This window comes from Notolepis coatsorum, assembly GCF_963971535.1.
Source record: "Notolepis coatsorum genome assembly, chromosome: 10".
Classification (NCBI taxonomy): Eukaryota; Metazoa; Chordata; class Actinopteri; order Aulopiformes; family Paralepididae; genus Notolepis; species Notolepis coatsorum.
The window spans coordinates 113,266,466-113,289,128 of record NC_140174.1 but is presented as its reverse complement, the minus strand read 5'-3'; the positions used below and the strand labels follow the sequence as shown (position 1 = coordinate 113,289,128).

Genomic DNA, 22,663 nt, shown 5'->3' with positions numbered 1-22,663 from the left:
GTTGAGGGGCGCAGGTTCTTGATCCTGATGGTGTTACCATCCGGAATGCGCATGCTCCTTCCACTGTCGCGCTTACGTGGGCAGATGACGTATGTTCCAAGTGTGGTGTAAGGCGGGGGGCCGGGACTCAGCCTCCTGCCCCCTGGATGCTGTCCTTAGTTACCTCCAGTTTCTCCTTGATAGACTGTCGGCTTCGACGGTGAGGGTATATGCAGCAGCTATATCCTCCTATCATGAGGGGTTTGAGGGGATGTCTTGTTCAGCCACCCTCTTGTGAAGCGTTTCCTGCTTGGCGCTCGACGCGTTAAGCCGGTGCAACGCTCCTGGGCTCCGACTTGAGATCTTCACCTGGTCCTCGGTCGGTTGTCCTTGGCCCCGTTTGAGCCGCTCGAGCAGGCGCCGTTGGAACAGCTGTCGTTCAAGACCGCGTTCTTGCTGGCCGTCACCTCCGCTGACGCGTGGGTGTGCTTTGTGCTCTCTCGGTACGACCAGAGTGCCTGTCTTTCGTTCCGATTGCGGTGCCACTCTGCGGCCTAATCCTGCCTTCGTGCCTGTAAATATCCGGAGTTCTTCCGCTCCAGGGATATTGTGGTTCAGGCGTTTCATCCGCCTCCTCGCGGTGGTGAGTTAGATGCGGGCCTTCACCTGTCATGTCCGGTCCGTGCTTTGGGTATTGCCTCAGCCGTACTCAGGACCTCGGGGTCACCGTTCAGCTTTTTGTCTGTCACGGTGGTTCTCATGCCGGTAAGGCACTATCGAACAACGCCTGTCCCATTGGTTGTGCGAGGGCATTGCCCTCTGCTACACGTTGGCTGGGCAGGATCCCCCTGGGGGCGTCAGGGCGCACTCCACCCGTGGGGTGGCTGCCTTTGCTGCTCTCCTGGGTGGGGCCTCGGTGGAGGACATCTGTGCTGCAGCTTCATGGTCCTCCCCGGGCCCCTTTGTAAGGTTTTACCTCATGGACATGACCGGGGGTTCTGTCTCCCAGGCGGTTCTGGGGTCTGTGACCTTTCCTGCTTCCCGTCCTTTGGTAGGGTAGCAGGAGTGTGTGGGTATGGGCCACAGTGTGTTGAGTCACACGTGGTTCCGCCTGTGCGGTGTGTTCAAGGGGTTCTGGTTCCCTCTTGTTCGCATTCAGGTGGAGTTGACTGCGCCCCCCCTTCATTAGGAAGGATGGGGTGACAGGGCTCCCCGCACCCCTTGATGTGGGCTTACGGGTCCTCAGGGGGTACATCTGTCGGGCCTCGCGTCCGCTCTAACCCATATCTCATAAGGCTAAGAGCGGGACGCGATAGCCATATACGATATATAACGATAGGTTATGTATATAACCTAGTTATATTAGTATTGGCTGAGCGTCCCGCTCTGCACGGCCCTGAGTCCCCTTTTGAGGGATCTTTGCTGGAACGGGATTTGGCGAGGAAGAGCGTTTGGTGACCATAGCTATGGTTATATAGGCTACGCCTCCATAGGGGCGGGGTCCCATCAGGTGTGGGTGCATTAAGTTGTTTTCGTATGGGGTACACTAGGTACCAGAGGTATCTCATAAGGCTAAGAGCGGGACGCTCAGCCAATACTAATATAACTAGGTTATATACATAACCTATCGATACAGGTGCTAGTTTAGGAGCAGTTACAAGGTTGACCTGTATGTCCGCCTTGGTTTGGTACTTCCTGTTGACCTGTATCTCTGCCTACAGATCACTTCCTGCCAGGAGTGAGGTACACCCTCTCCCTCTACAGCTGCTCCTCAGAGAGCAGTGAGCTGCTCCACAGCTGGCAGGGATACATGCAGGAGCTCGGTAAGATGTTTCACTTTCACTTTCAATTTATTTGTTAGAGAGGGACAACGTATATTAACACAATGGCGGCCAACCACGTATATACATGATTGGGCGCCATCCTTTGAAGGCCAACCACGTATATATACGTGGTAAACTCTGTTTTGCTTTTATTCCATTTTAATATCCTACTCAATGTCACAGAGCTGTATTTTGGCTGGAAAAGGCATATTGGGACTCCGAAAGTGCAGTACCGGCCAGATCCTGGTATTGGCGCTGTCTCGAGAATGCAGTTACTTTTTTTCCGCTCCGGGTTAGCTTTTCTGTTAGCCTAAAGCTATGGCTTCACCAGATCGCCTGGAATACTTTTTGTATGCAGTAAAGGAATATAGCCATCAGCCAATGGACATATCGATCTACCAGATGGCGATCAAATAACTGGGAAATTATTTTTGGAATCCAACCGGCCACAGGTAAGAGCGATTTGACGTCAATTTCAGCCTGATCGGGCCTTGTTCTCATAGCCATCCACCCGGTCAGCGTATGATGTTGCAATAACGAATGCCGTTATTGGTAATCAATAATCAGAAACGACTTCCCCCACCCCCCCCTCCGTTCATGCATTCATGGTTGAACATGATATCGATCATATGCATTTTTATTTATTTTTTTTATTTTTTTTATAACTTTCTTTTTATTGTTTTTCACAACAAGCAAACAATCACAAACAACAAGACATAACAAAAACACAATCCCGGGCTGCATTATTAGTGTCACTTTACAAAAATATACTTTTCACATGCTGAGTTCTCAATTCTCTTACTTTCCCTATAGGTATGGCGAATATTCTTTACAACTATACATCAATACATCATCCACTGGTTGTCGTCATTACCATATAAAAGTCCCACTTTTCCCAGTACTTCAAACCTTTCTCTTCCTGTAATCTGAGAGTAAAAGTAAGTCTTTCCATTGTGTATATTTCGCCTATAATGGCCAACCATTTTTCTTTTGTTGGAGGTTCTTGTTGATACCAGAGACGCGTGATCGCTTTCTTACTTGCTGCTAAAAATATTTTCATCAAATATCTGTCTCCTCCTACCAATTCCTCAGGTAAGTTACCCAGGTATAAATAGGAGAAGGTCTCCGGTATCTTAAAATTCAATATAACCTGCATGGTGGAGTGAACATCTTGCCAATAACGTTGAATTCCTGGACAATTCCAAAAGATATGAGAGTGGTTTGCCTCCCTCTGGCCGCACTGTCTCCAACATGGTTGCTCTATGCCTACTTGTCGGGATTTGATTTTGGGAGTTATGAAGAATCTAGTCAAGTTTTTCCAGCAGAATTCTCTCCATGTTTTTGAATTAGTCGAGCTACATTGAGTTCTGCACATGTTCTCCCATTCGTCTTCGGTTATTTCAATGTTTGATTCCTTTTCCCAATTTGTCTTAATGTAACTTGTGGAGTCAGTTCTGGCCTGAACAAAGCTATTATACAATTTTGACACAGTTTTACTCATCTTGTCCCTGTAGGCCTGAATGAATATCTGAATAACACTGTCTATTGGGGTATTGGGCTCAGACACCTTTACCTCTTTTAGAAAGTACTGGCGTAGTTGTAGGTATCTGAAGAAGTCGTGTTTATCCAAACCGTATGTATCTTTCAAGGTTTGAAAGCTCACAAGTTCTCCATTCTCTACCATTGTGCTGAATGAGGTAATTGATTTTTAACTCTAGCTTGTGTAGGGCCGAAACGCCAGATCGATTTAACGTTATTAGCCTAGCGCCCTATAACTAGCTTTGCAGGAATTACCCCAGACCATTCCGATATAAAGTTCATATTCACAACGCTATAAAACGGGAACGTATCGATGAAAAAAATATTTCTTTATGGCATATTGAAGGGAAGGTTTATACTGTCAATTGACAATGACAATGGACACATGGCAATAATATAAAATATAGATTTAGCTCTACAAACAACCTCACGCACAGTGAAAACTTGTAATGAAAAGCTGGCCTCATAGAGTGGGGCCTGTCTAATCCCAATGGCCCCGAATGTGTTAAGGAACTTTTTATGTAATAGAATGTAAATGTGGCCAATTGTAGCCAAAAGGCTTGTTTACATTGGCAGTCCCCCTGCCAGAAATAATGGGCTAGTACCTACTACCTAGTACAAAACAGATTAAAACACAAGTGCAAACACATACATGGCAATATACACAGTTCAATCCCCACATAGTATACACATCAGTGAGTGTTCACATGTTTGGTTATCTATCAACCAATTTCTAAGATTACATTTGAAGGCGTTGACTGAAATTGACTTTCTAATGTTTATTTGTTTATTATACGGATCCCCATTAGTCCACACCCATGGGTGAAAGACTACTCATAACTTAAAACATTGGAGTAATGACAAAACAATAGAAACATAAAAAAAATACTTTAGCTCGAGTACATTCTCAATATCTGCAAAATCACAACACAAATAGGCTCCAACCACAAATACAAACTACTAATAAATCAATAACCCAACTGTATTTAATTAATCATAACAGCGTTTTTTTCTTCTCTCCTCTACCTGTCCTCTCCTTGCTCTCCTCTCATCTACCTGTCCTCCTTGTTCTCCTCATCTACCTCCTCTCTTTGTTCTCTCCTTGTTCTCCTCTCCTTGCTCTCCTCTCTTTGTTCTCCTCTCCTTGTTCTCTCATCTACCTCTACCTATCCTCTCATCTACCTCTCCCTCTACATCTTCTCTCATCTACCTCTCCCTCCTCCTCTACCTCCTCCTCTCCCTCTCCTCTCGTCCTCTCCTCCTCCTCCCCCTCCTCTACTCTCCTCCCCTCTTCGCCTCCTCTACCTCTCCCTCCTCTCCTCCTCTCATCTACCCCTCTCCTCCTCTCATCTCCCCTCCTCTACCTCTCCCTCCTCTCCTCCTCTCCTCTACCTCTCCCTCCTCTCCCCTCCTCTACCTCTCTCCTCCCCTCCTCTACCTTTCTCCTCTCCTCCTCATCTACCTCTCCCTCCCCTCCTCTCCCTCCTCCTCTACCTCCTCCTCTCCCTCTCCTCCTCTCCTCCTCCTCTCCCTCCTCTACTCTCCTCCCCTCTTCGCCTCCTCTACCTCTCCTCCTCTCATCTACCTCTCCCTCCTCTCCCCCTCCTCTACCTCTCATCCTCTCATCTCCCCTCCTCTACCTCTCCCTCCTCTCCTCTACCTCTCCCTCCTCTCCTCCTCCTCTACCTCTCCCTCCTCTCCCCTCCTCTACCGCTCTCCTCTCCTCCCCTCTCTCCCTCCTCTCCCTCCCCTTTCTCCTCCCCTCTCCTCTACCTCTCCCTCCTCTCCTCTACCTCTCCCTCATCTACCTCTCTCCTCCCCTCTCCTCTCCCCTCCTCTACATCTCTCCTCTCCTCCTCCTCTACCTCTCCCTCCTCTCCTCTCCCCTCCTACCTCTCTTCTCCCCTCTCCTCCCCTCTCCTCTCCTCTCCCTCTCTCCCTCCTCTCCTCTCCTCCTCTCCCTCTCTCCCTCCTCTCCTCTCCCTCCCCTCTCTCCTCCCCTCTCCTCTAACTCTCCCTCTTCTCTTCTTGTTCCCCGCACTTCTCATTCTGTCTCCCACAGCCCCCTCTGGTTCGGTCCCCCACCTGTTGACCAATCAGAAGGGCTCTGATGTTCAGCTGACGTGGGGAGAGATCCCATTGGTCAATAGAAGAGGCTTCATTCTAGGTTACCGCGTGTACCTCAACAACGCCTCCCAGCTCAAACTCATAGGTAAACACTGGGTTAACCCTAACCCTCAAACTCGTAGGTAAACACTGGGTTAACCCTAACCCTCAAACTCGTAGGTAAACACTGGGTTAACCCTAACCTTAAACATCACACTGCAGGCTGTGGAGCAGAACACTGTGTTGTAGTGACCTGTAGTGACCTGTAGTGACCTGTAGTGACGTGTTGTAGTGACCTGTAGTGACGTGTTGTGAGTGACATGTTGTAGTGACCTGTAGTGACCTGTAGTGACGTGTTGTGACGTGTTCTAGTGACCTGTAGTGACCTGACAGTGATGTGGATAAAGTTCATTCTCCTCCTTCCCTCTCTCTACCTTTCCTCTCTGACTATCTTCCTCCTTCCTCCCTCCCCCCTACTCCCACTCTCATCCCCCCTCTCTCTCTCCCTCTCTGTATCTCTCTCCCTCTCTGTATCTCTCTCCCTCTCTGTCTCACTCTCTCTCCATCTCTGTATCTCTCTCCCTCTTTCCCTCCCCCTCTATCACTCTCCCCCTCTCTCCCTCCCTCTCCCTCTCTCTCCCTCTCTGTCTCCCTCCCCCTCTCTCTCCAGCTAACGTGTCAGATGCTAGCAGCACTAGCTGCCTGGTGAAGGGTCTCTCTCTTGGCTCCTACAAGTTCACCGTCAAGGCCTTCACGTCTGCAGGCGAGGACACGGGCTCCACCGCATCCATCTCTCTGGAGCCATACAGTACGTAGCTGCCTACCTCAAACTAGTAGGGCTGTACCCAATGTCATTTTTTAACATTCGAAGCTTCTATTGAAGTATTCGAACGAAGCTTTGAATGTCTGTCGTCATATTTTATGACATATTTTTATATCCTCAAACTAAATCCTCAATTTGAATAAAGTACTTTTCGCACTATAAGCCGCACCTGACTATAAGCCGCAGCAGCTAAATTGAATGATGTGTACCTATATAAGCCGCACTGGACTATAAGCTGCATGTGTTTTAATGTTTAATTACCATTATGTAAGGAGTGGAGCCTGCGACTTAATTTGACTCAACACTGGAAACCTCACCCGGCCCGGACACGGAAAGGATTGACAGATTGATTGCTCTTTCTCGATTCTGTGGGTGGTGGGGCATGGCTGTTCTTATATTGAGCTTTAAGTTCCCACCTCTACAGAGAATGACTCCCACCTCTACAGAGAATGACTCCCATTGGGACACAATACTGTCGGACAAATAACAAGAATTAACTCATTTACAAGTTGTATTAAACAAATAAGGGAACAGATAAATAACATTTCAATGCAGTAAAAAAAGCAATATTTCGATTTTCGGGTTTTGTCCACATATAAGCCGCACCGTTATATAAGCCGCAGGGTCGAAAAATGGGGGAAAAAGCAGAATGAATAGACTCATACAAATATATATATATATATATATAGTTCTATATAATAAATTCTAATGTTGATTTAGAATTTGAATGTCAACGTTATGAACGAAGCTTCGAACTATTCGGTACAGCCCTACAAACTAGAGTGCTGGATATACATTTATATATTCATATTTACTGCATATATATCTGTCTGAATATACCTGCATATTATAATCCTTCTATATTTGGTGTATTTAGCAATATGTGTAATATTGTATCCTATAATACTGTGGATGTTAAGGATATTATCATTATTTGATACAGTTTTATGTGATGCTTTTTAGATATTTGTGTGCTGGATAATGTTGTTTATATTTATATTTGTATGTTTGGACCGCGGTGAAGACTAATGGGGATCCAAAATAAACAACAATAAACAATATATACCTATGTATACACATTGCATAGCATGATAGCATGTACAATAATGCTGTATATATCGTGTATATATATCTATATTTATTCTTACCATATATATCTATACCTGCATATGTACATACCTGGATGATACGAAATTGGGATGGGAGAAAATATAGAAAATGGGAGAAAAAGTGGATCAAAAAAAGATTTATGTCAATTTGAAAATCTAAATGACAGGAGTTCGTTAGGCCATAGACACTGTGTGGCGATAGGCTTATTTTTTTCTTTTCTTTTTGTAGTATAGTTATTATTTTTATTATCTTCCCCTCTACCTCCTCCTCTCCCTCTCCCTCCTACCCTCTCCACTCCTCTACCTCTCCTCTCATCTACCTCTCCCTCCTCCCCTCTATCTCTCCTCTCCTCTACAGTACCTCTCCTCATCTCCTTTACCACCTCTCTACCACTCCTCTCCTTTACCACTCCGACCTCTACCTCCCCTCTCCTCTTTTTACTCGACAGTAAACACTAGTCAGTAGTCGGTCATCTGTATTGATGTGTGGACCTGTTGTCCGCAGTGTAAACGGTTTGGCCGAGCATGTCGACTGTTCTCCAGCGCAGGTTGATGACATCACAATGACTTCCTGTCTGTCTCCTCACAGCTGATTGGCTGATCCTGGAGATCCTGGCTTCCTTGGGGACCATGGCCTGCGTCCTGGTTCTGGTCACCTTCATCTGCTACAAGAAGAGGAACTGGTGAGAGAGTGAGAGTGTGTGTGTGGTGTAGAGCAGTGGTTCCCAAAGTCGGGGTCGCGACCCAAAGGTGGGCCGCGAGCAGCCACGGGATTATTTAAAAAAAATAATCATTTTCTTTTTAATTTTTTTTTTTTGTCAGGCCACTGAACTTAGAAGCAGGCCAGGACAGTGTTTCTAGTTGAATTCTAAAATTCTATTCTATTGTATTCTAAAATGTGACTATATGGTTTTATATTAACTTAATAAATAAACAAAAACGAAAAATCTACTTATTTCAACGAACATTTCAAACTAAATAACAGATTATGCACATAAAACGCTGAAAACAACCGAAGCAACAATAGTATTTTAATGAGGCTATTATTATTATCATTATTATTTTGCAACAAGTTAGCCCTCTCATAAATAGCACATATAAATGAATAACTAACTTGAACTAACTAAGGATTGAAGTGATATTTGGCTAAAAGAATCGGTCGCCTGGCAAAAAAGAAAAAGAAAAAAAAAGCCTGACGATGTACATTGGGCCGCGGCTCTCTGACGCCTTATTTTCTGGGTCCCGGCCTGAAAAGTTTGGGAACCCCTGGTGTAGAGGTCTGCACAGGCCTGAAACTTTGGCCCCGGCCCGGCCCAACCCTGTAGCATTCAGGCCCGCCCTACCCTCTACCCTAGCCCAACTTAAGACGGAGGCCAATATTACGATGTGATGACAGACACATGTCTCACACACACACACACTCTCTCTCTCTCGCTCTCTCTCTCTCTCTCTCTCTCTCTCTCTCTCACACACACACACACAAACGCTCTCTCTCTCTCTCTCACACACACAAACGCTCACCCTCTCTGACACACACAAACGCTCTCTCTCTCACACAAACGCTCGCTCTCTCTCACACAAACGCTCTCTCTCTCACACAAACGCTCACTCTCTCTCACACAAACGTTCGCTCTCTCTCTCTCACACAAACACACTCTCTCACTCACACAAACGCACTCTCTCTCACTCACACAAACGCACTCTCTCACTCACACAAACGCACTCTCTCTCCCTCTCACTCACTCACACAAACGCACTCTCTCTCCCTCTCTCACTCTCACTCACACAAACGCACTCTCTCTCTCACGCGCGCGCACTACCTACGTTACACACACAAATGCTACATTACGACTGATAATGCACAATGCAATAGCGACCGTGGCAAACAGCAACAATTTCATGCCCACAGACATTTCATGACACTACAGCATACCGTAAACACTCATAACACTCATAACACAGCCAAAATCAGAGGTAGAAAATGAACTAAATCTCCCTTCTAAAGGAAGGCGACAACAACATTGATCTAACATGGCAGTGGGTATGTGTTGTTTCTCCATTGACACCAGGGTGAAGAAGGCCTTCTACCCAGACATACCTGAACCCAAGCTGGCTGGGGATTGGTCCAGGACACAGGTGGGGTGTTTGTCTGAGCCATGTTTTAATTATTTCATTCATATCGACACGCTTCAGCAGATCATTATAGATTCATCTCTCCATATAGAGGGAGGGAAAGTTGTCATGTTGCCCCCCGGTGGTTGCTATCAGAAGGGCCTGGTCTCTTAGATTTACCCCCTCCTAATGTACAGTCCCCTCCCCATCATATGTATATACTCTGTCAGGATCTATGGGTAACAGTACTGTGTATTTGCATATCATATATGTCACAAATGTAACAGTACTAAATACCTGTATGTCATGTATGTCCCTATGCCATAAATGTCATGTATGTATTGTATGTCATAAATGTCACTGAATTGAAAATGGGGGACCCTGATGTAAACAAGACGAAAGTCTTTCTCTGGTCTGCATCCCCTTAACAATTGTGTGTATTGAGCCGTGCTGTATTGTACCCATTCTGCAATCTGTTAAATAAAGTTTTCATTCATTCATTCATTCAATGATGTTGCAGTGTACTGCACATTGTGTGAAATGGACATCTTTATAGATGTTGAGTGTCTTTATAGATGTTGAGTGTCTTTATAGATGTTGAGTGTATAGATCTTTATAGATGTTGAGTGTATATATCTTTATATATGTTGAGTGTATATATATTTATAGATGTTGAGTGTATAGATGTTGAGTGTATAGATTTGTATAGATGTTGAGTGTATAGATGTTGAGTGTATAGATCTTTATAGATGTTGAGTGTATAGATTTGTATAGATGTTGAGTATAGATCTTTATAGCTGTTGAGTGTATAGATTTGTATAGATGTTGAGTATAGATCTTTATAGATGTTGAGTGTATAGATTTGTATAGATCTTTATAGATGTTGAGTGTATAGATGTTGAGTATAGATCTTTATAGATGTTGAGTGTATAGATTTGTATAGATCTTTATAGATGTTGAGTGTATAGATGTTGAGTATAGATCTTTATAGATGTTGAGTGTATAGATTTGTATAGATGTTTATAGATGTTGAGTATAGATCTTTATAGATGTTGAGTGTATAGATTTGTATAGATGTTTATAGATGTTGAGTATAGATCTTTATAGATGTTGAGTGTATAGATTTGTATAGATGTTTATAGATGTTGAGTGTATAGATCTTTATAGATGTTGAGTGTATAGATGTTGAGTGTATAGATCTGTATAGATGTTGAGTGTATAGATATTTATAGATGTTGAGTGTCTATAGATGTTGAGTGTATAGATCTTTATAGATGTTGAGTGTATAGATATTTATAGATGTTGAGTGTCTATAGATGTTGAGTGTCTATAGATGTTGAGTGTCTATAGATGTTGAGTGTATAGATATTTATAGATGTTGAGTGTCTATAGATGTTGAGTGTATAGATATTTATAGATGTTGAGTGTCTATAGATGTTGAGTGTATAGATATTTATAGATGTTGAGTGTCTATAGATGTTGAGTGTATAGATCTTTATAGATGTTGAGTGTATAGATATTTATAGATGTTGAGTGTCTATAGATGTTGAGTGTCTATAGATGTTGAGTGTCTATAGATGTTGAGTGTATAGATATTTATAGATGTTGAGTGTCTATAGATGTTGAGTGTATAGATATTTATAGATGTTGAGTGTCTATAGATGTTGAGTGTATAGATATTTATAGATGTTGAGTGTCTATAGATGTTGAGTGTATAGATATTTATAGATGTTGAGTGTCTATAGATGTTGAGTGTATAGATATTTATAGATGTTGAGTGTCTATAGATGTTGAGTGTCTATAGATGTTGAGTGTCTATAGATGTTGAGTGTCTATAGATGTTGAGTGTCTATATATGTTGAGTGTATAGATATTTATAGATGTTGAGTGTCTATAGATGTTGAGTGTATAGATATTTATAGATGTTGAGTGTCTATAGATGTTGAGTGTCTATAGATGTTGAGTGTCTATAGATGTTGAGTGTCTATAGATGTTGAGTGTCTATAAATGTTGAGTGTCTATAGATGTTGAGTGTATAGATCTTTATAGATGTTGAGTGTCTATAGATGTTGAGTGTATAGATATTTATAGATGTTGAGTGTCTATAGATGTTGAGTGTCTATAGATGTTGAGTGTATAGATATTTATAGATGTTGAGTGTCTATAGATGTTGAGTGTATAGATATTTATAGATGTTGAGTGTCTATAGATGTTGAGTGTCTATAGATGTTGAGTGTATAGATATTTATAGATGTTGAGTGTCTATAGATGTTGAGTGTATAGATATTTATAGATGTTGAGTGTCTATAGATGTTGAGTGTCTATAGATGTTGAGTGTATAGATATTTATAGATGTTGAGTGTCTATAGATGTTGAGTGTACTATAGATGTTGAGTGTCTATAGATGTTGAGTGTCTATAGATGTTGAGTGTCTATAGATGTTGAGTGTATAGATCTTTATAGATGTTGAGTGTCTATAGATGTTGAGTGTATAGATATTTATAGATGTTGAGTGTCTATAGATGTTGAGTGTCTATAGATGTTGAGTGTATAGATATTTATAGATGTTGAGTGTCTATAGATGTTGAGTGTATAGATATTTATAGATGTTGAGTGTCTATAGATGTTGAGTGTATAGATATTTATAGATGTTGAGTGTCTATAGATGTTGAGTGTCTATAGATGTTGAGTGTATAGATATTTATAGATGTTGAGTGTCTATAGATGTTGAGTGTATAGATATTTATAGATGTTGAGTGTCTATAGATGTTGAGTGTCTATAGATGTTGAGTGTATAGATATTTATAGATGTTGAGTGTCTATAGATGTTGAGTGTACTATAGATGTTGAGTGTCTATAGATGTTGAGTGTCTATAGATGTTGAGTGTCTATAGATGTTGAGTGTATAGATATTTATAGATGTTGAGTGTCTATAGATGTTGAGTGTACTATAGATGTTGAGTGTCTATAGATGTTGAGTGTCTATAGATGTTGAGTGTCTATAGATGTTGAGTGTACTATAGATGTTGAGTGTCTATAGATGTTGAGTGTCTATAGATGTTGAGTGTCTATAGATGTTGAGTGTACTATAGATGTTGAGTGTCTATAGATGTTGAGTGTCTATATATGTTGAGTGTCTATAGATGTTGAGTGTCTATAGATGTTGAGTATAGATCTTTATAGATGTTGAGTGTCTATAGATGTTGAGTGTCTATAGATGTTGAGTGTACTATAGATGTTGAGTATCTATAGATGTTGAGTGTCTATAGATGTTGAGTATAGATCTTTATAGATGTTGAGTGTCTATAGATGTTGAGTATAGATCTTTATAGATGTTGAGTGTCTATAGATGTTGAGTATAGATCTTTATAGATGTTGAGTGTCTATAGATGTTGTGTATAGATCTTTATAGATGTTGAGTGTCTATAGATGTTGAGTATAGATCTTTATAGATGTTGAGTGTCTATAGATGTTGAGTATAGATCTTTATAGATGTTGAGTGTCTATAGATGTTGAGTATAGATCTTTATAGATGTTGAGTGTCTATAGATGTTGAGTGTACTATAGATAGATGTTCTTGTGGCTCACAACAGTAAACAAACCATGTCACACTCTCATTCTCTACAGAATGTATGAATTAATGTTGCGTTTAAAAAAAATGATAGATGTTTTAGTGATGTTGAGCCCAAGTCAAGAAAATACAACAAAGCTTATCTCGCTCTTGGAGAGATTGAGTGTCTATTGAACTGTATTGTTATGTATGTTATTGTTCTAGCAACGGGATTGCACATTGCATAATTTCAGTTGTTGGTTATTGTTACCGATGTAGAACGTTATTTTTGTGGTTGCACAATTTGAAAGCTCATGACATTGATGTTATTTCAGTAATAACATGAATGATGTGCTCTAGTGCGACATCTAGTGGCTGAATGTTATCTATATAGCACCATTAAACTTTTTTTTTTTATCTTTATTTCGAACATGTAAATAAATACAAACAATATAAAATCTTTGATCTCAAGAAATTTAATGAAAAAGAAAATAATAATAAATAAACAAAAGCAATTTACATGTTCGAAAAGGAGTAGGAAGAAGTATAATACACTTATTTAATCCTACCCCTTTTCCACTACTCAAATGGGTGTACTAATTTAAAACTTTACAAAACAAATACATATATATGCAAAACAAAAAAACAAAAACTATATGTAAAACATGAAAGAAATTAAATAAAAGTGTAAACACCCTTACTGGTAATCTACCATTGCATTCCTAACTGTGTGTGTGTGTCTGTCTGTCTGTCTGTCTGTCTGTAGGGCCCGCTGGACGTGAAGCCGTCTCCCCACAGCGTGGTCCACATCGTGGACGAGCCCCAGTGGGGCTCCAGCAAGGAGGCCCTGGTGGCCGTCCCCGAGGAGGAGGGGGGGACGGGGGACGAGCCGGCCGATGGGGATGAGCCCGCTTCGCTGCGCTACTACAACCAGGTGATGGACGAGCGTCCCATCAGGCCTCGCTACCCGGAGGACTCGTCGGGCTCGTCCTCTGCGTCCTCCCTGGACTCCGCACGCACCGACGTCACCTACACGGGGATCCAGACGTCGGGGTCCTCCCTGGCCCTCCAGCCGCAGCCGGACCCCCCCGCCGGCTCCCGAGGAGGAGGAGGCTACCGGCCGCAGATGCAGCCCGGAGCCCCGGGCCAAGGCCAAGGCCCGGCAGAGGAACCCCAGTCTTTCCCAGAGCCTCAGCCCGCCGCGGGAGGAGGCTCGTTCGGGGGATACCAGCCCCAGAGCTCCTGGCACCTGGACTCCCCAGTGGAGGACGGAGGCTCTGCTCCCTGCCTGGGCTCCCCCACCTCCATCGCCTCCACGCAGTTCCTCCTCCCCGACCCGGGGGACGACGAGGCGGGTCAAGGGTCGTCTGCCACGACCTGGTTCCAAAGTCTGCTGTCGTCTGGGAAGCCCTGATGAGTGTCATCACTCTCTACAGCCGGGGGGGGGGGGCTGCTGTGTTAAAAGTGAAACGTTATGAAATGTTGCACATTGATTAGACTCAGTCAGCCAGCCCACTAAGGCTTAAAAAAAATAGAAATGACATGAATTGAATCATGATATTACATAAGGATATAATTAATCCTTATTTCTGCATAGCAAATACTCCTTATTGCCAGAGCTGCATGTATAATTGCTGGAATATTCTCTTGGAGAAATAAACAACAGGCCTCCTAGACTTGAGCTAAGCACCATTTTACATTACTTATATGCAGATGTCACGTATTTTATCAGGGAATAAATAGGGATGTCCTGATACCACTTGTTTTCAGACCATGTACAAGTACGTACATTTCAGACCATGTACAAGTACTTACATTCGTGATACAGAGTCGAAAACGAATTCAAAAGAATTGAGTCGCTTCAACCCGTGATATTTCTATTCTGCAACGTTCTCCCGACGTTCCACTGCACTGAGCGTACACCCCTGACGGCTGCCCCCTCCCCCAGTCCCTCACTGCCTTTCACTCAGTGACGCCCCGCGTCGGGCATTTTGTGATTTCTCACCCAGTGTTCCTTCTCATGCACACAGCATAGTATCTGTGTTTGTTCGTTTTACATTTCAAATGTTTTGCGTTTTTTAGTTTTTCTCGTGATGTGAACTTGTGATGTGAAGATTAATCTTACCGGGACGCCTGTATCAGTTCCGCAACCGTTCCTATTTCCGGGGTAGGCCTGATTGGCCCCGACAGGCACGTGACCCGCCGCGGCCACGCCCTGCGGCAGCCCCAGCGGCAAGCGCGCTACTGCTGGAGTTCGCTTCGCCTTTCACATCGCTGCCGTTGGTGAAAGCAGGATGAGAGGCGAGAGCGTAGATTTCGCTGTGTATCATTTAATCATTTAACATTTGAAAGGCATACATTGTTGTCATACAGAAGTACAGAATACTTTTATCCAAAATGCTTCTTACTGTTACACTGTTAGAGACTGTGCTAGACAAATTAATGACTAATTCGGTCAGAAATAACGTAACTAATAATAAGCATATAAGCAGTGCTTACTAACGTTATTAGTTACGTTATTTCTGCGGGGTACAGTAAACGTTTCTCCCGGTACATTCTGAAGAGCACACCGCTGTATGTTGGAGAACCAGCGGTCTTCCGAAGTTCCGCTCCTCCTCACTCGAGTGAGACTAAAGCCGTGCACAGCTCAGCCCTGTGAGACGCGAGCAGGAAGGAGCTGGGAGTCCTTCCAATCGGAATATGTTGTTTCTTTACACATGTTGGATTATGAATATGTCTTTATAGCTACAAATGAATGACTAATTCGGTCAGAAAGCAGTAACAACAGTTGCTGCTGTTCTCGGCATAAGCCCCAATAAGACCGTCACCAGAGCTCAGCGATGCCGCTCGCGTGAGCATATTCTCCCCGCTGGTGATCGCAGCACGGAGGGTCGCGGACCAGCCTGGCAGCATTCATTTGTAGCTATAAAGACATTCATAATCCAACATATGTGTAAAGAAACAACATATTCCGATTGGAAGGACTCCCAGCTCCTTCCTGCTCGCGTCTCACAGGGCTGAGCTGTGCACGGCTTTAGTCTCACTCGAGTGAGGAGGAGCGGAACTTCGGAAGACCGCTGGTTCTCCAACATACAGCGGTGTGCTCTTCAGAATGTACCGGGAGAAACGTTTACTGTACCCCGCAGACATAATAAGCATATAAGCAGTGCTTACTAACGTTATTAGTTACGTTATTTCTGACCGAATTAGTCATTCATTTGTCTAGCACAGTCTCTAACAGTGTAACAGTAAGAAGCATTTTGGATAAAAGTATTCTGTACTTCTGTATGACAACAATGTATGCTTTTCAAATGTTAAATGATTAAATGATACACAGCGAAATCTACGCTCTCGCCTCTCAACCTGCTTTCACCAACGGCAGCGATGTGAAAGGCGAAGCGAACTCCAGCGGCCGCGGCGGGTCACGTGCCTGTCGGGGCCAATCAGACCTACCCCGGAAATAGGAACGGTTGCGGAACTGATACAGGCTACCGGGACACTAAAGCACCTCCGATGGCGACGGAACACACTACAGAGAGAGCATCTCGGAACCTCAATGACCACGGAACACTACAGAGAGAGCATCTCGGAACCTCAAATGGCCACGGAACACTACAGAGAGAGCATCTCGGAACCTCAAATGACCACGGAACACTACAGAGAGCATCTCGGAACCTCAAATGACCACGGAATACTGGGAAGAACACTGGTTATACAGAATGATCACTAACACTAGAAGAAGTTACTTATTATTAGGGGTGTAACGATGCATCGATCCTAATGTGATGATTCAACTGCATCGATTTGAAAATGTTAGAATCGAGAAAAAAAAGAAAGAAAAATTCATGCTGAGTGAATCAGTTCCCCCAGCCACATTTGTGTATTACATTTTTTGGGGGGAATTAACTGATTTTCATGATGCATTGAATCATTGCCTGAAGAATTGTAAAAGTTGTGAGGTCGCATCGTTACACCCATATCACTAACACTAGAAGAAGTTACTTATATTATATATTCATGTCTTTTACCGGTCTGTCTTTTGGGGACGACTGCGTCGTGGAGATGGGAGGCCGTGCGGCCGGGCAGCTGGTGAGAACAAAGGCATTTGACTGTGGAGAGATGATGGAACGTTGTAGCAGGTGTGTGTCGAGATGGCGCCCACAACTGAAGTGATGTCATCGGACCTAATCCTTCAAGTGTCGCATTTTATGCTCTCGTCTCTGAGTCTGCCTCAGTCCGAACTGGCGAGAGCAGGTGTTGATAAAGGTCATTGGTCATGTCCGTGTCTGAAAACGTTATAATGTTACTGCGTACGATTTGAACATGCTTTCTGAGTATACTGGTGTAGAATCTCCTGAAGTTTAATATCAGTTGAATGATGTTGGAACAAAATTGACCTCAGTCCCAGCCTCTCACTCTCTTCCGAATCTCACCCGGTAAAAAAGGGGTTGAGACATTTCGGCGAAAAGGAAGAGATTTACTTGTTGAAACTGAAAGAAAAGACAATATATGACTACAAGTTAGTGCTACACAAGACTAGAAGAAGACATGACTACAGTTGAAGCTTGCACCCTAGCAAGCTACACAAGACTAGAAGAAGACATATACAGTTGAAGCTAGCGCCCTAGCAAGCTACACAAGACTAGAAGAAGACATGACTACAGTTGAAGCTAGCGCCCTAGCAAGCTACACAAGACTAGAACAAAAACACAGTACATGAATTATGGATTGATCATTTTTATTGTTGCATACTATTCAGTGAGTAGTAGGTCACGTGACCCTTCAGACACGGCCAGTGACCCAGGCTGGCTGCCATCTTTAATCACCGTGTCCATTTCACACAGAACCCTGTTACAGAGTGACGGTTTCACTGTTTAACACGGATATCAAACTGAGTGGTCTTTCTATCGCTTTGGTCTGGAATCGCCTGGGCGAGAAACCCAGCACACTGAAATAAGCTAGAACATGAACACAAACCAACTATTGTTTTTTTTATCATTTGTTTTTATTGTGTGTATTTTAAATGGAAGGTTATTTTGTCATAGATGTAAGATAGCTACTACCCCTGCACCTTTTTATTTGTATTAAACATGTATTTCATGTTCAATTTGGTCTTTGAAAAGCAAGTGTTTTGCATGGTTGTCTCATAGTTATGTGCCCGGACCTCTTCTGTTGAGTCGATGATTGTGAAACTACAGCCTTGCACCAAATGAACAGGGGTTTTGATGAATGGTAAAAGAAAAACGTATAAGTATTGCCTTGTTATAAATGTTATGCTTCCAATCGTTTGTACCATGTTACCTTACCTATGCTGCCTTGCTCACAAATGCTTAGAGTTTAACAAATATCACACATGCAAAAGGAAATGATTAAATAAACAGTATTTAACTCAGATTAGCTCAATATGGTATCGCATGGGATAGGAGATTCTACAACAAGCACTGAACATAATGCAATGTCTACATGGATGTCCAAGGTGAATTCATTTTAGCAGAGTGTTAATAATTGGTGTCATGGTTGTTTATTATTTTCACACTAGATGTTACTGTGAAGAATGGTGTGTTTCCACATTACAACCAATCCTGGAGAGTTTCTTTGTTTTTAGTTAGTTTTTTAAACATGGATTACTAGTGGAGTTTTCTGAGATTATGAGGTGGGTTTGCTGTAGGCTTTTCCCTCTCCTTACAAAGCTTGATGTTTAAATAAATAAATATATATATATGGAAGGGGAAGCACATAATCATACCACATGATATAAATATGATTACATTATCATCATCAATTATATAATTGATTAGCAGTTGCGGCTCTGAAGACCGGCTGAAATGAACTTTCATTCACGTGTGTCTTGGGTGTTGAGGGCACCAGTACCAGTGGTGGGAAGTAACAAAGTATTTTTACTTAAGTACAATTTTGAGCACATTTAAAGTATTTTTATTTTAGGGAACTTTGTACTCTTACTCCACTACATTTCAAAGGAAATATTGTACTTTTTACTCTACTACATTTATCTGAGCCCATCAGTTACTAGTTACTTTGTAGATTATATACTTTCACATTTGAAGCCTGTCTACTTCAAGAGGATGTAATCAGAGCAGCATAACTGGACCACATACCACTTTAACATGACCTTTAGAGGTCAACGGTTCGAGGGTTGAATGCTCCCAAGCACGAACACACACACACATGTAGAATAGCAAATACTTCTCTACTTTAACTTAAGTAGAATTTGAATGGAGGACTTCTACTTTTACCAGGGTACTTATTTATCTGGGTATTTCTACTTTTACTTGAGTAAAGGAACTGTGTACTTCATCCACCACTGACCAGTACACTAGTGTTTCCCAATAGCATCTTAGTGCTGTTTTGCTATTTTTCAAAACCTTTTAGTTCAGTCCAGCCAACAAGCTTCAGAACTGCTGTGACGACGATACTTCTTCACTGTAGCAGGTGGCTTAGATGCAGAACCATAGACATATATAAAGGCTAGATGACTAGACCGGTGGGAGGAACGTGATTGGTTACAGGAGTACAGTGGAGGGTTTGCCTGCACCAATCAAATCACGTCCGGGGTGATTAAGCCAGTCGAAAATTTTGTCAGTACTCATAGGAGTCTTCAGAGAATAGCCCATGCATGCTATCTGTTCATTTCTATGCTGATCATTGGTAAACAACCTTTCTTTTCCTCTAAGACCTTGTTTTTTTTATGTGGCAAAGTGTGTAAACCTTGTCTGCTGTACTTTTTAATGCATAAATAACTGATACTCTTATGTCATTAGAAATGTACTTCTCTATGCTATATAAATCTTAGTTAACAGTGACTAACCACCTTTACTGAGAGATATAGTTATAATATTCTGTTGTTGATTCCAGAGATAGTACTCTTAAAGTCCTCTTTGATCGTTACAAGCTTGTGTCAGACTGTTTGAACTATGGATGTCCGATATTATCGGCCGATATCGGCATTAAAATGTGATATCCGTTTTCAAAAAAAGAAATAAAAGAAATTTCATTTCTATAGAAATGATGTCCGATATTATCGGCCGGCCGATAGGCATTAAGATGTGATATCGGTTGAAATCGGTATCGGAAATTAAGAGTTGGACAATATCGGTATATCGGTATCGGTAAAAAAGCCAATATCGAGCATCCCTAGTTTGAACCACTGGGAGGAATTGTCGTACATTAAGTCTCTTGTGTATAAAGCGAGCTAAAGTATGTAATCCAAAGATGTAACCTGATCTTGTGCATTATGCATTATGAGAGTGCTAGCTAGCTTGCTATGTTGTTGTATTAGTGTAGCTTTAGTGCTAGCTAGCTTCACTATGTTGTTGTAGCGGTGTAGCTTTAGTGCTAGCGCTAGCTTCACTATGTTGTTGTAGCGGTGTAGCTTTAGTGTTAGCTAGCTTCACTATGTTGTTTCAGTGTAGCTTTAGTGTTAGCTAGCTTCACTATGTTGTTGCAGTGTAGCTTTAGTGCTAGCTAGCTTTACTGTTGTTGCAGTGTAGCTTTAGTGCTAGCTAGCTTCACTATGTTGTTGCAGTGTAGCTTTAGTGCTAGCTAGCTTCACTGTTGTTGCAGTGTAGCTTTAGTGTTAGCTAGCTTCACTGTGTTGCAGCAGTGTAGCTTTAGTGCTAGCTAGCTTCACTGTGTTGTTGCAGTGTAGCTTTAGTGCTAGCTAGCTTCACTATGTTTTTGCGGGAGCATGTCTATGTTCCCCGGGTCCTATGTTCCCCGGGTTCTATGTTCCCCGCTTTGATTGATTGAACATTTTAGACCACCAGCCCTGATTCCAAACTCTAACCTTAACCAGTTCGAAAGAGGGCCTAAGCTTAACCGTTCGAAACAAGGCGGACATTAATAATTAATAAAATAATAAAAATTAATACAATTTTCAATCTATTAATCAATCAAAGCGGGGAACATAGAACCCGGGGAACATAGGACCCGGGGAACATAGGGATGATCCCGTTTTTGCAGTGTAGCTTTAGTGCTAGCTAGCTTCACTATGTTTTTGCAGTGTAGCTTTAGTGTTAGCTAGCTTCACTATGTAGCAGCAATGTAGCTTTAGTGTTAGCTAGCTTCACTATGTAGCAGCAATGTAGCTTTGCCCAAAACCTTGCAAGTCTAAAGTGTAGAGTTGTGTTCCAAATTGACATTTCCACCATCTGGAAATAAATGTACTGAGTGATTCCTGGCATAACATTAACCGTTTCACTGCCGCACTACCAAACGGTTTAACCCTTTCACTGCGACAATACACAGAAGGTTAACCCTTTCACTGCCACACAACAGCCGGTTACGACCATCGGTAGTGTGATAGTAAAGGGTTAACCTGCTGTTGTGTGGCAGTGAAAGGGTTAATGGACCATTCTAAATGACTGGGCAGTAATGTATTAGCCTTTACCCTAGGAAGAGTACTTTTTGCCTTTATAACAACTAATGGGGATCCAAATAAACAATAAACCTTTGCATACAAAATGCTAAGATTTTCAAAGTTGTGTATTTTGAAATGGTGAGTCACTCTTGGTGTGTTATTATTATTATTGTTATATTATGTATTTCAACATTATGTATTTCAACATTCAACATCAAATTAAAGCCTCCAAATGCTCTTACACTGGTTCCCCACCTTCCAGTTCGATACATTTGTCATTTTTTTTAAAGGCACAATTAATGATTGCAGTTAGTCAGTTTCCCACTGTTTGCTTTGTTTACGTTGTAACTTACCTTCCCACAGTTGTCTGTGCCTTTCATACGAGGACCTGGTGAAATGTGAGTTTTAAATACATGTTGAGGCTTTACAGGGTTTGCGCTTCCATTTTAAAATGTTTATATCATATATTGGAGTGAAATAGACCTTTACTTCCATCAAGTCAGTCTCTTAGACACATTGTATCTGTAATAATAATAAAACAATGATTATGTGGGCTATATATGAGTGCTACGCCTCCTGCTCTGTATGTTGAGTAACTGCTACACTGTATCCTCCTTTCTTTGATGCTGCTCTTCTAATGCTAATATTGATGCATGGCCACGCGACTAAAAGTGCTTTCGACACTGAAAATGCTTTAAAACCTTGATGTTGAGGGGAATGTTTCAGAAACTATGGAAAGAAAAGAGACACCGTTTTGTTTCTGGAGAATGCTTTATCAAGGGGACAGATGATGTGACACTAATTGTAAACGGCGCTTAACACAACCTACTTTACTGCAATAAAGATATTTAAATGTTTATTCGTCTTTTCAGTGTTATTGTGTGGTTATATGTGGGTATCAAACAGGAAGAAAGTGTCGGGTTCTAAACTGAATATCAAACAGGAAGAAAGTCTGTCAGATTCTAAACTGAGTATCAAACAGGAAGAAAGTCTGTCGGGTTCTAAACTGAATATCAAACAGGAATAAAGACTTGGGTTCTAAACTGAGTATCAAACAGGAAGAAAGACTGTCAGATTCTAAACTGAGTATCAAACAGGAAGAAAGTCTGTCGGGTTCTAAACTGAATATCAAACAGGAAGAAAGTGTCGGGTTCTAAACTGAATATCAAACAGGAAGAAAGTCTGTCAGATTCTAAACTGAGTATCAAACAGGAAGAAAGTCTGTCGGGTTCTAAACTGAATATC

The 22,663-nt window shown here is 42.2% G+C and overlaps 1 protein-coding gene across 1 annotated transcript in view; it reads left to right on the top strand.

Annotated features, from left to right (window-relative positions):
• The window catches only part of lifra (LIF receptor subunit alpha a), a 149,894-nt gene extending 134,693 nt beyond the window's left edge, over positions 1-15,201 (top strand). The window contains exons 13-18 of the mRNA XM_084322882.1: positions 1,701-1,802; positions 5,404-5,553; positions 6,118-6,255; positions 7,969-8,062; positions 9,449-9,515; positions 13,808-15,201. Of these exons, the coding sequence (XP_084179008.1) occupies positions 1,701-1,802; positions 5,404-5,553; positions 6,118-6,255; positions 7,969-8,062; positions 9,449-9,515; positions 13,808-14,455 (1,199 nt within the window). The 3' untranslated portion in view covers positions 14,456-15,201. The remainder of the gene's footprint in view (positions 1-1,700; positions 1,803-5,403; positions 5,554-6,117; positions 6,256-7,968; positions 8,063-9,448; positions 9,516-13,807) is intronic.
• Positions 15,202-22,663: the final 7,462 nt, after the last annotated feature.